Source organism: Crocodylus porosus, unplaced genomic scaffold (genome assembly GCF_001723895.1).
Source record: "Crocodylus porosus isolate Cpor-Errol unplaced genomic scaffold, CroPor_comp1, whole genome shotgun sequence".
NCBI lineage: Eukaryota > Metazoa > Chordata > Crocodylia > Crocodylidae > Crocodylus > Crocodylus porosus.
In genome coordinates this window covers 1788451-1805086 of record NW_017728919.1, presented here as the reverse complement: position 1 = coordinate 1805086, position 16636 = coordinate 1788451, and the positions used below count along the sequence as shown (strand labels likewise).

Below are 16636 nucleotides of genomic sequence, written 5' to 3'. Positions count from 1 at the left end.
GCCCAAAACTGGACACAGTACTCCAGCTGCGGCCTCACCAAGGCCGAGTACAACGGAAGAATGACATTCTGGGATTTACTTGAGAAGCATCTATGGATGCAAGCCGGTGTTTTAGTCGCCTTACTAGCTGCAGCATCGCATTGCAGGCTTGTGTTCATCTTGTGGTCAGTGGTGACCCCCAAGTCTCTTTCTTCCGTAGTGCTAGCCAGAGCTGCCGAGCCTATAAGGATGCTCCAAGTTTTTCTTCCCAAGATGGAGAACCTTGCATTTTTCGGTGTTAAACACCACCAGGTTCTCGTCCAACCATTTGCTGAGCCTGTCCAGGGCAGCCTGGATCACCTGCCTGTCTTCTGGTGTGGATGATTTGCCCCAAAGTTTGGTGTCATCAGCGAACTTGGCCAGTCTGCTTCTGACTCCAATGTCCACACCGTCTGTCTTTGGGGGAAGGTTTTTAAAGTATGTAGCAACTGTGCTAGAGACTGTTGCAAAGCAAACCAAAGGGGTGCATGATGCCATATGGACTGCTTGCATTTCTGTGCCCTGAGAAATGCCCCAAAATGTCTGCGAGGAAGTAGGAACAGGGGACACTGGGAAAATCAACTTCTGAGCTGTCCTGCTGCAGAATGGGTGGCAGGGTTGTACATCTTGCTGTACATCATTCTGTCTTGTTACAGATTAGTAACATCTAGGTTGAGCCAGCTCTGTTTGCTGTTTAAATTGGTCACACTGAGTGCTTCCAGAGGCAATGGAGCAGGGGGAAAAATGTCTGGCTTCGCTTGGCATGGTCCTTTTGGACCCTGTACTCTAAAAGTGACCACCTGACAACACCATCAGCTGTTTTGAATAGCAAATTCTCCTGCCCTCAGTGGGAATTAGGACTTGGTCCAGGGCTCATCATCTGCCAGATTGTGGGTATAATCCAATAAATCCCTATGCAACAGCAGGAACCACTAGGAAGTACTGTACCCTGCAAGAGGGGGTGGGTGTGACAGACTAATGCCTTCGACTTCTACGGAAGCAGCAGATTTAAGCTGACCTGGCACTGTGGATGAAGTGAGCTTGAATCAAGTCTGATCCTTGGCAGCAATCCTGTTCGAGGTGATTGGGCTCAATCATTCTCTGCTTAGCGGAGGCCCACATCTGGTGCAGCAGGGGACAGTGGTGCAGGCTGGAGCTGGGGGAGGGGGAGCTAAGAGCTAGCACAGTTGCAGGGAGCTGAGGTCAGGGCTGAGATGCATCTGCAGAGCTGTGCATGGTATTGCACCTGCTCATGTTAAGCATTGCAGCTCATGGAAGATGTTGAGCCGCAGCCGAGGGCACATGGGTTGTAATGGATCCTGGTGAGCAGAGGAAGGCAGCAGCAGTCTGCACATCGCTGCAGAAGTGCCCTGAGCCACGTCTGGTAGACAGATGGGGTACACGGCTAGCTTGTTTGACCTGCTGAACTGACCCGGGAGGTCACTTGTCTGATTACAAGCAGCCACTTCTAACTTCAATATTCCAGGGAGTTCCCTGTCTCTCACTGCTGGGAAGGTTTTGTCCTGGGAGTGGCTTGCTCTCAAGGAAGGGGAAGTGACTGTGGGCTATGTGGCCTATAAAAGTTATCTCAGAGTGAGTAGCTGGGTGGGCCTCAGTGGGCAGGGCAGCAGCATGTTGAACGCAGCTCCCAACTGCTGGAGGGGCTTGAGGGAGCAGCAGAAAAAATAGGATTGCACAGTACTGTTGTGTAGACAAGAGAGTTACAAACCACAAGGAATTTGAAAGCAGCTGAAGAGGAGGCTGGGTCAAAACCATGCGTCATTAGCAGGGGTGTTCTGCTGGGGGAATTAAATACCAGAGAAATCTCCCTTCCGCTTGCTGTGCATGTCCCGTAGCCAGAGGGGAGCTGTCCAAGCTTTGAAAGGACACTGGAAAACCAGTGCCCTGATCTGGGTAGTGAGCTGTGTGTGGGGAAAGCCTCCCTGTCGTGGGGAGTCCAAGGGAGCCTTCACCCTTTACAAAATGTGAGCTTAACTCTGTAACTTGTGTGCAGGTGTCTGTTAAATATGCATCACTCTTAACACGCAGAACTGGCTTATGCACCCCAGGTCTATTCACCTCCCCAAAGTAACCTGCCAGTGCTGGCAGAGGACGGACCTCTGCCTGCTGGGAGATGGCCTGGAGACTTGGAACTGGGGGAAAGGCCCATAGAAACAATCTCAGTTGCCGGTGGGGCTGGTTTTTTCTGTTTGCTGAGCAGAATGCTTATCTGATCTTTGCCACTGCTGTGTGCAGCAAGTCCCAGCCCTCACCACTACCTTCTTTTTTTTTTTTTTCCTAGTGTCTTCAAAAAGATTTTCTGCCAAGGTGAGGCTCTGTGTGTGTCTCCTGGTGACCGGAAATGTTTGATTAACGGCAGCAATAGTAATAAAAGGGCTCTCTGTTGTATTTAACTGTCCTGCCTGAGTTTTATTAGCAGTGTTTAAAGGGAAAGAGCACTGAGGAAAAGCCTTGTAAAGATATTATGAAGGTTATTTATAATACTCCTTAGGACAGAAGCTATCTGGGCATGCCTGTGCCCATCTCACTGTTCATAGGGGTCCCAGTCCTCAACTCGTGCCTCTGTCTTGCAGAGGCACCTAAATAACATGGTGGGAGTTCCTTGGGCTCTGTCGGGTAGGCCCAGTCCCCGATGCCTGTCCTTCCTCCCCCAGCTGACTGGGATTGGTTCAGAGACTGCAAGTGTGACTTTGGGCAGGTGCTTTCCAACAGGCTTGCAAAGTGCTGTGTGTGCCCAGTGCAGCTTGCTAATGTCCATCAACCAAAGTTTGCTTTTTGACCCCAGTTTGCCCCAAGAATATTGACTGAGGGCTGTGAGCTGCACAGATCTCAGGGCAGCCTTGTCTTGAGGGGCTGAGTCAAAAGACCTGCTATCTCCAGCTTTTCTTTTCCTTTTCAGCATGTATTGTAGGAAAAGTGCAGCTGGCTTTTGTGTCCTAAACTGATGCTGTCATGTGACTCTGAGCACAACTGGGGGAGCAAGGGGAAATGGCTAACATCTTCCCACATCGCTCTGGGGTTGGGCCTAGGGGCATAGTTTTGCTGGGACTTGCTATTCCCTGTAGAAGATGCTCTAGCTCCTTCCCAGGTGAAATGTTATGGTCATGCAAACCCCTCTCACTTTCCATTGTGTGCAGGAAGCCTACAGGTTCATCTACCGCAGCTACCTCCATGAAGGCATCTGGAGCCTGTGGCGCGGGAACTCAGCCACTATGGTCCGGGTCATCCCATACGCTGCCATCCAGTTCTGTGCACACGAAGAGTACAAGCATCTCCTGGGCAGCTACTATGGTTTCCATGGAAAGTAAGGCCCTGTAGGGCTGATCCTGGCACAGCAGTGCCAGAGGACTGGGTTTGGCAGTGCCAGGTGGGGAGAGCTTGAGGCCTGGGGGAGTGAGGATGCCCCACATGGCTCAGCAGAGAGCACTGCTGCCAGGAGAGCCCAGTAACACACTGAGACGGAGGGCAGGGCTGCGCAGAGCACAAAGGCGTGTCCCTGCTGCCCCCATCCTGGCTTTAGGGCCCTGGATAGACTCCCCCTGGCTGGCTGTTTCCAGAGGGTGAGTGCGAGGCCTGTGGGGCTAGGAGGTTCCTGGGTGCCAGAAGGATGTGGGGCAAAACCAAGCATCATTTTGCTGCGAGAGAAGCAACAGGCTGGGGTGCCTGAAGAGCTGCCACCCAGCCCCTGTGCCCCAGCCCAGGTCCTGGCCTCTCACTTGCCTCTGCCTGCATGGGCAGGTGGCATCTGTCCCTAATGCAGGGTTCCCTGCGCCTCTGACCCTGCCATTGCAGCAGCCTGCAGACTGTCCCTAGTACCAGCTCCAGGAGGATTTGGTGTCGCAGTGGAGGGAGCCTAAATTAAAAGCAGGTGTGACTATGCACACATGAACTGTTCATTCTCCTCTCCCCTCATTGCAGAGCGCTACCCCCCTTCCCGAGATTCATCGCCGGATCACTGGCAGGCATGACAGCAACCATGCTGACTTACCCTCTGGACATGGTCCGGGCACGGATGGCAGTCACACCAAAGGAGATGTAAGTGCCTCACAAGGACATGTGGCTCGCCTGTGAGAGCTGGTGAGGTCTGAGTATCATCTGATGGAGCTGGTGCAGAGTCACCCCGGGGCTTTGTGCAGACGCTAACCCTCTGCTTCTGTCTTGGGGCAGGTACAGCAACATCATTCACGTCTTCATCCGCATCTCTCAGGAGGAAGGGTTGAAGACCTTGTACAGGGGTTTCACACCCACCATCATTGGTGTGATCCCATATGCTGGCCTCAGCTTCTTCACCTATGAGTCACTGAAGAAACTTCATGCAGGTAAAGGCTGCAGCAGTGCCCTTTGAATTGGCACAACTGTCTCCTATCCTTGCAGTGGCAGGATGCTGGCAGTGCCTCATACCCCTGCTTTCCCCGAGGCAGACTAAAGAGTGTGTTTGCGGCCTCAGGCATTGTGCCTGGATTTTTAATGGAGGTTTAAGAGCAGGGGAGACAAACATCTGTTCAGGGGTGCTTCAGACAAGGATGATCCTGCCTGGGACAGGGGGCTGAACTAGATGTGATCCCCTGAGGGCCCTGCCAGCCCTATATTCTGTAAGCCAGAGGTTTGGAATTGGGTCACAGAGTCCTGGCTGGGCTTACAGCTGCTTACACCCTCTGCCTCTCCCCTCCATTCTCAGATCACAGCGGGCGCTTGCAGCCATACCCCGTGGAGCGGCTCCTGTTTGGGGCCTGTGCGGGCCTGATTGGCCAGTCAGCCTCCTACCCCCTGGACGTGGTGCGTCGGCGCATGCAGACAGCCGGGGTCACAGGGCACACGTACAGCTCCATCCTCCTCACCATGCAGGAGATCATCCGTGAGGAGGGACTGGTCCGAGGCCTGTACAAAGGGTTGAGCATGAACTGGGTCAAAGGTCCCATCGCCGTGGGAATCAGTTTCATGACCTTTGACCTGACACAGATCCTACTCCGGAAGCTGCAGCACCGCATGGACGTCCAGAGGTAGTTTCTGTCCCGAGCATTGGGAGAGGGGGGCTGCAGTGCCTGTGGAGAGGCAGGAAACACCATCATGTCCCACCACTGCTGAGGTTTGACATGGTGATTTTCTTGTTGTAATGAGCCTCTGAGTTATCTGGAATTAACCCTTCCCCAGGTGAACACCCCTGCCCCTCCTGGTCTGGGTAGGCTGCCACCTCCTTGTGTTTAACATTTCGATGCCAGGAGCAGAGCCCATCACACACACCAAGCTGAAGGTGGGCTCCTGGCTTGTAGAAGAGGAGGTGCCCCTCCCTGGATCCTGCCAGCAATCTCTGCCTGGCAGGCAGGCCTTGGCCGCACCATGCTGTGGGTCTGAGGTGAGTGCCTGGCTGGGCTGACTGGAGCAGTTGGATCTCCTCTGAAACAGATGGGGCTGTGCTGAATGCCTCCTGCACCAAAAGGCCCTGTGTACACCCACCACCCCTATTCCTTTCTATTTCTGTTGTGGTCTCATTGTTGCCTGTCTAACACCCCACATCTGAGCCCGTCTAGAGCCAGCAGAGGCTGCGGCTGGCATGGAAAGAGCTAAGAACACCAACTTGGAGCTCCTGTGCCTGTCCTCAGCTGAGGCTGGGATCAAATCAGAATGTGAACTGGGGGCAAAAGCAGGCCATCTCTATAAGCCTTCTCCTTTGTCCCTAAAGGCAGCGTTTCCCAAGGGTTTGAGCAGATCCCAATATTAGGACTTGAGAGAGGTAAGAGGGGGTGCTGCCTGCTCAAAGCACCCCCTGCTGCCCCCACACACAGTATTATCAGGCCTGCTTTATCAGCACTGCAAGAACAAACATCTTGTAGGGGTGTGCATGCACATGCATGGTGCAGACCTGTCGCTGTCCTCTGTGGTGGCTGCGTGAATGGGATTGACCTAACATTTACCTCCTGCTGCAGAGCCACCCTGCTGTGTGGCTGGGCACTGCCTGAGCTTGGGCAGCCCAGCGGGTTCACTTGGGCTCTGGCAGTTTTCCCCTGGAGTTCTGTGTGGCCAGCTCGGCCCTGGGAAGTCCTGCGCGGGCTGCTGTGGCCCTGTGCCGGGCTGAGCTGGGAGTGTGAAATGGATCCCAAATCATGTCTGAATGTGACTGGGAGGAGGGCTCTGTGAAGTGGTGCTTTGAGGGGCTGCTGCACACTCTTATACCCACCTCTGTCCTCCAGGCAGCTGAGGCCCAGGGGGAGGTCTCTCAGTCTGGCAAGGGTGCTGCTTGTGGGGGGGGAAGGTGGAGGGGATGAAGCTGGAGGCAGGCAGACTCCAGCAGGATCCCTGCCGCCCCCAGGCATGATATTCTGTTGTCCTTGCGTTGCTCTGGCTGGCTTAGGTCTCTGTGCTTGCTCCTGGAGCAGGCTCTACTTCCAGTGCCAAATGTTTTCCAGCATGAGTACACGCGACAGGTGCCTGCTTGATCCCCTGTGGTGCGGTAGGCCAAGTTGCTAACTTGCCTGTTGCCCTCAGTGTTACCTCCACAGCAGCGCACAGGTGAGGTGAGGCCTCAGTGGGGTCTGCCTGTGAGCGTCAGCCAGGGTGATCCCTGTCCCACTCACTGCCTTGTCTTAGAAGTAAATTGCTGTCACCAGGCATTTGTGCTGTCATGTGGCTGCACAGGCCACAGGTCTGTGGCAGGAGACAGAGGCCAGGCTTTTGCTGATGCCTCCATGCAGGCGAAGCTCCACTTGTCCCTCTGCAGGGACTTGAGCCATTCCCTGTTCCTGCAGAGACACTGCTCTTGTTCCTAGTCAATTGGGACCCTCAGGGGCAGCACTGTACGGTGACAAGAGATGCAGAGGAGCAGCTGGGGCTCTGCAGAGCTGTCTTGGCATAGCTAGGCAGCTGTCAAGTTCATCCGATCCCTCTGGGCTCCTCTTGGGGCCTGCTGTGCTATAGCCGCTGCTCCTGGGAGCGAAGCAGCACCGAGTGGGCGCAGGAGGTGGCTGTGTGGTTGCCCCTCCACCCCAGGTAGTGCCATTCTGAAAGGGCCCTTGAGCAGAGGAGCCTGGTGGGACATGGCCTTTGGCTGGGGAACCTGGGGATGTGTGGGGCAACTGAGACCTCCACACCAAACCTCCGTGCCCCAGGGTGAGCCTGAAGGTGAGTCCAGGTCTGTTGGTGCCTGGCCCCAGGGAGCCTCCTTCCCAGCTGCAGCTGATTCTATCTTAAACTCTAGTTTCAGCCTAATATTTTCCCTGACTTTCAGGCCCGTGTTAGCTGAGAAACAGGCCGTTTCCTGTCAGTCATGGCAACGTCGGTGTTCTTCCATTGCTTACATAAGTGTTCTTGGAGAGACCGTGTGTGTGTGTGTGCGTGTGTGTAAAGGTGTGTGTGCGCATGTGTGTGTAAAGGAATGGACAGGGGGGGGGGGGGGCATGTACTGAAACATCCTTGAACTTTTTATCAAGTGCCATTCGCTCACTTTCTCCCCTAAATGCCTGCATCCTTTCCTGTCAGAGCCTTGCACGCAACACCCCTCGGCTCTGTGCAGCTATCCCCTCCCTGGCTGGTGAAGGTGTGTGATCTTCCAGGAGTTTGGAGGGTCAAATGAAAGAGACCCAGGCAGGAAATACAGGGAGGGGCTGATCCATTGGAGGCAAGCCCCTGGCTCTTGCATATACCCCAGAGGCCTCTCCATGGGCTCTCTGGGAGCACAGGGCTTGGGTGAGGCAGCTGGCCACAGGGTAGGGTGGTCAGGCCTGCAGCAATGGCAAGGTGGGCAGCAGGTCTGGGTGCATGGAGAGCTTACTGGAGGGCAGGGGGCCCTGTAGCAGCTGGGAGCAAGGGGTGGAAGCGCGGCGAGGCGTGCAGCGAAGGCATGTCTGCTGGTGCCGTGGCGGTCGTTCTTACAAGTGCAGTTGGGCTGCGTGGCTGTGCAGAGTGGTATAGGCCTGTCATTTAACTCGGGCAGCTCTTGTCTCGGCCAGGCTGGCACCAGACAGGTGCAGCATCTCCCTGGGAGCAGCGGTTTGAGTGAATTCTGGCACTGGGGAGCAGAGCTGGCAAAGGCAGGGAAGCAACATTGCACTGGCAGAGGGAACTGCCTGGTGTGGTTCCTTCCATCCCGCTCGGGGCCAAGACGGCACGTTATGGCCTGGCCCGGCTGGGACCAGGGAAGGGAAGTTGTGAATAAAATCAGTCCCGTCTTCGCAGCATCCCGTTCTCCCTTCCTCCTCCCTGCACCCTGCCTGTGGTCTATGCATCGAGCACAAACCCTATCCAATGCCTTTGGTTCAGATGTGTCCCCGCCACGCGTAGGTGCCTGTGTGTGCAGGCAGACGGACGGCCTTCCTGGGAGCCAGAGCTCTATTTTGATGCCGTGAAGACACTTTGTTACAGAATGTTTATATCTATTTTATGATTTGTGCCAAGAGAGGATGTATATTTAATAAAAAACAAAACCCGCCTCACTTGCTCTGTGCTCCTCTGCTGGCCTGGCCTGATGCAGGGAGATCGGGCCCTGCTCTTATGGTACCAGGGGCGAGAGGCCTCTTCCCAGGGCTCTGGGCTTCCCCTGGGCCAGGGATGAATGCAGGGAGCTGAGCGCTGCTGGCTGCTCTTGTGAAGGGAGGGTTTCACTCAGCCTCATCCTCTTGTAACCCAGTGGGAAACGCTGCCCTGCAGCTGCTTCTGCCAACAGCAAGCACCCTGGAAGGGAAGCTGCTGAGGGCTGGGTTTGGAAGGCTCCTTATCAATAGGAGCTTTTACTTGCAAGAAAACAGTGAAACACGTGGTAAGGCCGTAAACTTCTGGCTTCTGGGGCGTTCCCTGGACTGCATCTCTGGAGGAAGGGTAGGCAGCTGAGCAGTGGATGGTTGTGGGTCCCTGCTTATGCTGGGAAACCTATGGGGCTCAAGCTGCCCCACGCCCCCTGGGCATCACTCGCCCAGTAGCCTTGCAAAGGGGGTTTCCAGTGCAGCTGCCCCAGGACAGGGACCAGCACAGCCTTTGCTTGGGCCAGAGCAGCCATGGGCTGCTGCTACGTGCGTGTGGGAACCTGCCCTTGGGGCAGACAGCCCGTCCTCCTATGCTCCTCCAGCTGTACCCCCCCCCAATCAGGATGTGAAACCGGGGCATAGATGGAGCTGGGCCAGGGTGGTGGGGCCAAGCTCAGCGCGGGGTCACGGGGTGACCACCTCACCTGGTGCAGGCGGTTACAGCCCCAGCTGCCTCTTGCTGCGTGTGAAGTTAAACCAGTGGCCACCAGAGGCTGCTGCTGGCTCACTTTCCAGGGCACAGAAGCACAAGCTTCTCCATACGCAAAGTCAGTGCATGAAGCAGGAGCAGAGAGGAGCTTGATTCGTCCCCAGCCTCCTCATTGCCCAGGACCTTGCCTCCTGGGCCTGAGCAGCAGGAGCAGACTTCTCAGCCCCTTCCCCACACCATGGGGCCTTTGGCACTGAGCCCTCGGCCAGGCTGGCCGGCCTGCTGTCCTGCTCCTGAGCTGCCTTATCCTCCCCTTGCACAGCAGGGAGGGGAGTGCACAGGGCTGCAGACAGAGAGCTCGGAGTTCAGATCCCATCTGGGGAAAAGGACTGGGAGCCCTGCCCCTAGGCTAACAGGCTATACAGTGCAGGTCTCCAGACCTTTCAGCTAGGCTGAAGTCCCCCTTTGCCACAGGGTGGCTCAAGGGTACCTTGGCTTTGGGTTCAGCTCAGCCAATGAACAGGGTCCTGGCTGTGGGAGAGGTACAGTGTCACCCCCCCATCCTTACCCCTGCTTCAAGGACACCTCCACTGTCCCTGCCCTCCTTCCCCCCCACTGCAGCCAGCAGTGACTCCCATGCTGGCAGGCTGGGCCAAGGGGTTGCACTTTTTCCCTATGGCACTTGTGCAGTTGCCTCTAGGGCATGAAACAGCTTTGCCAGTGCCCAGCAATGCTGCTCTGCTCACAGGGAGGACACCACTGCCCCCCTGCCCCGTGCCTGGCTGAGAACAGGACGGCATCAGGGTGGGCAGGGGACCACGAAGAAGCAAGACCCGAACCAGCAGCGTGTCAGAGTCACACATTTATTCAACCCCCAGGTCCCCATATGCAGTTGTCTTGGGGGCCAGACACACACTCCTGAGGGTAGCCTCACAGGGGGAGCAGAGGCAGGAGCCCCCGGCCCCTGTGGGGGCAGTGCTGACACAGAAAAAATGCCATCCAAAAGCTGCTGGAGGCAGGGCTGCAGCTCCCAGTCCATGCGTTAGGCATCCCTGAGGCAATTTGCAGTCCCAACCCTGCACCCTTGCTCCTTGCATGAGTGTTTGCACTGGTGCAAGCCAGCATGAAGTGCTCCCAGATCAGATGGGAGCCTATGGCATGGCTGCAGGGCATGGGGCAGGGTGCAGGGGAATGTCAGGGGCAGAAAGCAAGATGCCTTTTCAGTCCCCAGGCCGTGCAGCTGGTGGGACTTTGCAGAAGAGTGTAAGGCGGAAGGACGGATGCCCTGAGGCTAAGCAGGCACCACGGTGATAGATGGGTGCGGGCAGAGGCAGCTCAGACCAGAGGTACTGGGAGACAGCACCAGCCCGCTGTCTCCCCAGGCCCCCCGAACGACCTGCCCTGCTGCAGCCGGGTTAGGAGGCCGCCAGGTACTGGTGGAAGTACAGCCCGAAGAGGCTGGTGATAACCTGACAGGCAGCCACCCACCAGGTGAGGAAGGCAAAGAGGCCGCGGTAGAAGAGTGGGGTGAGGACACTGCCCAGGGCTCCCAGCGCACCCGTGATCTGTTCTACCGTGGCCTGGACATTCTCCCCGGCCTCCTCCTCCTCCTCCTCTGGGGGCACGAGGGACAGGACCGGTGCTGCGTCCACTGCAGGGGAGACTGGCAGGGGCTCAGGGTACAGGCCCCACGAGTAGTTTCCTGCAGGCAGAGGGGACAGAATCGTCACTGATGAGCCGGGGGGAGGGTCGGGCTCAGCCCATGCCCTTTGCACCCCTCCCTGGCACCAGCCTGTGCTGCCCATGCTGCAGCCAGTCCCGGCAGGAGCACGGTCCCTTCTCTGCCCCCTTTACACCTGCCCAGCCTAGTGGTCCCATAGGGAGGGCCCCAGCACTGGGCATGTCCTGGACTCAAGCTGGAGCTCACAGCTCCTTCCCTCCAGGGTCGGAGCCACTAGGCAGCAGGCCGAGCCTTGACAAACTCACTGCATCCACAACAGACCAGCAGAAAGAGGTCCTGGATGTTGATGCAGCCCTGGGGCCTGCTGCAAATTCAGTCTGTGGGCATCACACTGAACCCTGCAGTTCTGGAGCCCCTCCAGTCCACGGGCCAAACCCCCAGCCTGAGTGGGCAGTGCCCAGGCCCCTCCGGCACCACCTACCTAGAGTCTTGAGGAGCAGAGTGCAGTGCAGCGTGAGGATGATGGGGCCCAGGTACTGCAGGCTCACCACGGTCACGTAGCAGTAGATCCGCGTAATCTGGGGGCAGAGAGCACGTTGGGGCAGAGGCCAGGGCCAACAGGGCACAGCCTAGTAGCTACAGCACAGATGGGATGCAGGGGCCAAGCTCCACTTCTCGCCCTGCATGCTGCATCCAGTGCCCAGGGAGGTGCTCCCCTAACAGAAGACAGGGCGGCTGGGTGGTTCCCGATGGGCCTGGAGATGGGCAAGCACGTGGGACCCACCTGTCCAGGCCACGCGCCCGCCTGTCCCTGCCCCGTACCTTGCGCTGGATCTCTAGGACAGAGATACGCCCTGCCTCCCGCTTCATCTGCTCCACCCAGCGCTCAGCCAGGCCGAGGTAGGCTTGCAGATGGTGCCGGGCCACGGCCAGACGCAGCAGGCACAGGCACACAATGGTCCAGAGCCGTGCTGAGTTGTAGGCTGTGTCCGACATGCTGGGCAGGAAGACAGGACACTGTCAGCAGGCTGGAAACCACTCTTGGGGGGAGGACCAGCCCTTGAGGGGCATGGGTGAGATAGGGCTGGCTGCATGGGGAGGGGCACATCAGGCAGGCTCGTGTGGGCACCATTATTGCTTCCAGAGAGGAAGGGACACTACTGCTGGCAGAGCAGAGACTGAGCCTAGGCTACTGAGAGCCAAGGGTCAGGGATCAGGACTGCGGGTGCTGTCACACAGGGGGAACACCAGGACTCCTGGGTTCTGCTTTCTTGACCACTGGCTGGTGGTGCAACTTTGCAGGGGAGCGAGAGGGTGAAATCACAGAGCCCTGGGACCACTGGGGCAAGGACGAGGCCACTGCGCACAGCCATGATGAAGGGCTGGAGCACATGCAGCTGGAAAAGACCTGCCTGCGCAGGCACTTACAGCTGGACGGTCTGCTTCCCCATGGGCGCGTGCAGCAGGAAGTCCCGGGAGATGGGCTTGACCCACAGGATGATCACGATCAGCGGTGCCAGGAAGCTGGCATGCAGCAGGATCCTGCCGGGGGAGGGGAGGGGAGGACCAGACCATCAGAGCCCTGCTTCCCCCTTCTGCCCTGTGAGCTCCAAACTTTCTCCCCTCTGAAGGCAGAAGCCACCATCCTCCACCCATGCCCATGCCCATGCCCAGGCATTTTGGGGAAGGGAGGAGGCATTCCAGGGACAAAGCCCATAAGGTCAGTGCCACCCAGCCCTACCCCCTGCCCCCAGCTGAAGGCCCCCACCTTGACCCCCTCCAGCTGCATGTTTGAGTGACCCAGTTAAATCTCCCCGCTGCTCTGTGGTGGCCCGGCCCCTCCTGTGCCAATGGACTAGTGCTGCTATGTGGCAGCCATCTCTGGGGTGGGGGTAGCGAGGAAGACACCCCCCCCACCACACTGCTGCATGCAGAAACCAGGGCAGCAGCCCCCTGCCCACCTCCTCCCAGCCCAGCCAGCCCTGGGCCACGCAACTGAGTCAGGGGTCTGTCTGCTGCCATCTTGAGTGCGTCCAGGTGGGTCTGAGCCAGCCGCAGCCCTGGGAATGTCAGGCAAGCACCCAGGAAGGAGCACAGTGCCACCAGCCCCAGCTTGAAGGTCAGCTTGGTGACAGGGACGCTGCAGAGGGAAATGCATGTGGGTCCAAGCTGCTGCCTCTCTGTGGTGGGACCAGAACGTCGCCCCCTCCCTCCCACCACGGGCTTGGCCAGACACTTACGTCCACTCCCATCCTTGGTGCTTTAGGAAAGCCTCCAGGTTATCGCTGACGTTGGTGAGTCCTGCAGGGAGCAGAGGGGCTGCTGAGCTGGGGGCACTGGGTGACCGAGATTGGTGCAACTCAGGGCTGCCTGGGTTGGGCGTGGAGGCTCCAGGCCCAGAGGCATCAGGAGATGCCTGATGATCTGCCCTTGGGCTTTTATGGCTGCAAAGCGGTGCGTTTGGGGCAATAAAAGCCAGCAGCAAAGAAAATACCTGTCACGTCCCACTTAGCTACATGAGCCCCTCGGGCACCAGCCAGCACCACACCAGGCCCATGCCCTGTCTCCACAGCAGCTGGGAGCTCTGCCCCGTCCTTCATGTGTTTCTGCAGGCCCCAGCCCCTGCTGCCGGACGCAAAAGGAAGGTGCCCAGAGCTCCCGCAGGTCTGGGACATGCAGCCCCTGCCAGGCTGCAGACAGCTCCCACACCACAGCAGCCTGCCAGCCCAGGGACTCGCTGCCCTGGGGGCCACCCACGCCTGCCCTCCCGTCTGCAGGCCCCAGCCCTGCCCCTGCCGTTCACTGACCCGAGTCCAGGCCGAATTCCAGGTAGTCCTCGCGGACGACCAACACCACCATGGCGACGAGGAGGAAGAAGAAGGCGAAGGTGAGGCAGACGGAGCGCTCGCCCCCCTCCTCCGACCGGAAGTAATGGCGCATCACCATGAAAAACACTTTGCTGTGCACAGCAGGGTTAAGGAAACTAGGTCCTCTGAGCCCAGCCCCAGAGCCCCAACCCCCCAGCACAGCGGCCCAGGAAGACCCTGCCCCTGGGAGAGGACGAGCTATGGGGCAGGGTGGTCCAGTCGCTGCACCAGCACAGCTCCAGCCTCAGATCCACCTTGGGAGCAGGTCCGTGCTGCTTTGCCCCAGCTGCGGGGCTGTAAAGCTGCCGTGGGTTAGGGAGACCATCCAGGCCCTCCACTACGGCCCAGAGCCTGGCAGGGAAGGACTGCGAGTGCCGGACCTGCTGGGTTAGCACAGAGGGTATGCAGACCTGCAAGCACGGGGCCTGGTCAGAGTTGAACTGGTCCCCCCGGGACAGGCCCAGAGCGGGTAGAGGTGCATGGGCATCGCTGCTAGCCGGGACTGCGGGAGCCCACGGGAATGGCCACTCAGGCCTGAGTCCAGTTCTGGTCCCTGTCGCCCCCGGGCAGGCCCCTCTGCCCTGAGAAGTCCCCCGACTCGGGCCGTGGCAGAGGTCCCCTATTGCCAGCCCGCCCAGCGCAGCATGCCCAGCCCCCCACGTGGTGAGGAGAGGCCCGGGCACCTGGCCGCCGGCGTAGAGCTCCCAACGCGAGCCAGGAGACAGGCTGCTGAGGGCGCGGACGTCCTTACAATGGGGACAAACGGCCTGCCAGCTCGGCTCAGCTTTACAGCCGCCTGTAAAAGTGTCCAGGTGCCCTTCCACCCACATAGATTACAGCCTGCGCAGCATTAGCACATCGTAAAGCATCCACTTCATTAGGTCCGCGCAGCCGGCTCGCAGGGGAAGCCGCTCATTATGCAGCTTTATAACTTGTCAGGGAGCTGTTTATAAGTCCATAAATTAGGCTGTTCAGCCTCAGCCAGCTTCTAATTGAAAAGTGCTGTATGTTCCTTCTCTCTCCTGGCAGCTGCACTGGCCCCAGCGGCCTGGTCCGCACCAGCCAGGCTGGGACACGCACCCTCCACCACGGCCTCTGGGAGACTCGCCCCTGCCTCCCCTTCAGTCCTGCCCTGGCCTCTGTCGTGGAGGGCCTGAGCCCCTGGCTGGCACCTGTGGATTTGTGCGTGCACGGCCCCCTTTCTGCAGAGGTGACGTGTCCATGGCCATGCTGGGGCATCACAGCCCCGAAGGGAAAGGAACCCACTGGGCCTTGTGTCCCTTCCCTCCTGGGCCTGGCATGCGCTGCTCCGGGCTCCACTGCCCAGGCAGGAGGGGAAGGATACACGGAGAAGAAGATGGTGAGCAAACACCACAGGATGCCGATGTTGACCTCCTTCTGGGGGTCTACGAAGCAGTAGTAGCCCTCGGTGAAGAGGTAGACCAGCGTGGAGTAGACGGCAAAATCCACAAACCACTGGTACTCCAGGAAGTAGCGCAGCACTGGGGGAGGGCATAGAGAGCGAGGACTGTCACCCCCCGCCTGCAGGCATGAAGGGGGCTCCCTGCTGTGGGGCTGGGGGTGGGAAGGGAGGAGCGGGAGGGCAGCGGAGCAGGCTCTCCTTATTGGACTCCTTTGGCAGATTGGGATTCAGGACTCCCGGGTGCTGGGCTGGCTCTGCAAAGGGGTTGGGTGCAGCGGGGCAGGGAAGGTGGGGAGCAAGCCAGGACTCCCGGGTCCTAGCCCCAGCCCTGCCACACAGCGCAGGAATTAAGGGCCGCAGGCTCGTCCAGGAGAATTACCAAGAGCATCCACCGCAGTGATGGGGCTGGTCTCCAGGCGCAGGTTGATGTCCCGGGGCACGGACAGGGGCTTGTCGTCGGAGACCCCGTTCACCCTCCTGTGAGAGAGGGAGAGACAGGCTCGAGCTGTGGAGCCAGAGCCCACCGAGCGCCAGGCAAGGCCGGAGCTCGCAGCACAGGCCAGGCCACTGGGGACGCTCCGGGCCGAGGAGCGCACAGGGCAACACAACCCCGCTCGGGGGGAGCAGCCACGAGCTGTCGCTCCCTCTCCAGTGGAGCCCCAAGCTGCCCCCGGCACCCACCAGCCAGATCTGAGCCCCAACCCCAGACACACAGAGCAGGGCACGGATGCTCGGCGAAACAGTTCACAGAGCCCCAACCCCTGGCACCCACCCCCACGGGAGGCACGCAGACAGGAACAGCCAGGCCTGGGAAGGAGAGCTGCTCCCCAGAGGCCAAGAAACCCCCCAGGCTCCCAGGCAGGCGGGGGCTCAGGGCATTCACTCACCTTTCGCGCTTGCCCTTGGGCTTCTGCTTCCCGGCCAGGGTGCACAGCTCCTCCTCCGACGGGTGCTTGTAGCGGCGCAGGCTGGAGGGACACACGGGCAGGTGCTACAGGCACGACAAACGGCTGGCGAGGGGCTTGGCGGGGTCTGCGCGCCAGCAAGCAGCCACTTGGGGAAGGGGCTGCGGTACGCAGGCAGGGCTGCCTGGACCCCGGGATGGGGACAGCAGGGGCCGTGGGGCAGGTGTCAGGGCCCCGGGCAGAGCCGTGGGGACGGCGGGGCGGGATCAGCGCTCGCTCGAGGGCAGGAGGCAAGAGCTGGAGCGGGCGCAAGGGCCGCGGTACCTGCCGTTGCAGAGCAGCCAGCGGGCGAAGGAGCAGTGCGGGGACATCTTCTGCATGACGCTCGCCGTGAGCAGGCTCACCACCAGCTGCACCCCCATCACGGCCTGGCAAGCAGGGAAACGGCTCAGGACGCGGTGCCCCCAGCGCCGGCCTAACGACCCCGGCGAGGGGCGCCTGTCAGCCCGCTGCCCGCGTGCACCGCCCACCCTGTGCCACCCCCGCGCGCGCCACCCCC

General features: G+C 59.2%; 2 protein-coding genes across 2 annotated transcripts in view; one reads left to right on the top strand and one right to left on the bottom strand.

Moving 5' to 3' along the window:
- Positions 1 to 8465, top strand: part of SLC25A42 (solute carrier family 25 member 42) — a 21762-nt gene extending 13297 nt beyond the window's left edge. Inside the window, exons 4-8 of the mRNA XM_019538330.1 lie at positions 2321 to 2346; positions 3177 to 3343; positions 3958 to 4074; positions 4207 to 4358; positions 4718 to 8465. Of these exons, the coding sequence (XP_019393875.1) occupies positions 2321 to 2346; positions 3177 to 3343; positions 3958 to 4074; positions 4207 to 4358; positions 4718 to 5043 (788 nt within the window). The 3' untranslated portion in view covers positions 5044 to 8465. The remainder of the gene's footprint in view (positions 1 to 2320; positions 2347 to 3176; positions 3344 to 3957; positions 4075 to 4206; positions 4359 to 4717) is intronic.
- A 1583-nt stretch (positions 8466 to 10048) lies between these two features.
- Positions 10049 to 16636, bottom strand: part of TMEM161A (transmembrane protein 161A) — an 11708-nt gene continuing 5120 nt past the window's right edge. Inside the window, exons 2-12 of the mRNA XM_019538434.1 lie at positions 16402 to 16552; positions 16060 to 16140; positions 15552 to 15649; positions 15095 to 15251; positions 13690 to 13841; positions 13123 to 13183; positions 12879 to 13022; positions 12311 to 12424; positions 11705 to 11879; positions 11364 to 11460; positions 10049 to 10903 (exon numbers count right to left, since the gene is read on the bottom strand). Coding sequence (XP_019393979.1) covers positions 10617 to 10903; positions 11364 to 11460; positions 11705 to 11879; positions 12311 to 12424; positions 12879 to 13022; positions 13123 to 13183; positions 13690 to 13841; positions 15095 to 15251; positions 15552 to 15649; positions 16060 to 16140; positions 16402 to 16552 — 1517 coding nt within the window. The 3' untranslated portion in view covers positions 10049 to 10616. The remainder of the gene's footprint in view (positions 10904 to 11363; positions 11461 to 11704; positions 11880 to 12310; positions 12425 to 12878; positions 13023 to 13122; positions 13184 to 13689; positions 13842 to 15094; positions 15252 to 15551; positions 15650 to 16059; positions 16141 to 16401; positions 16553 to 16636) is intronic.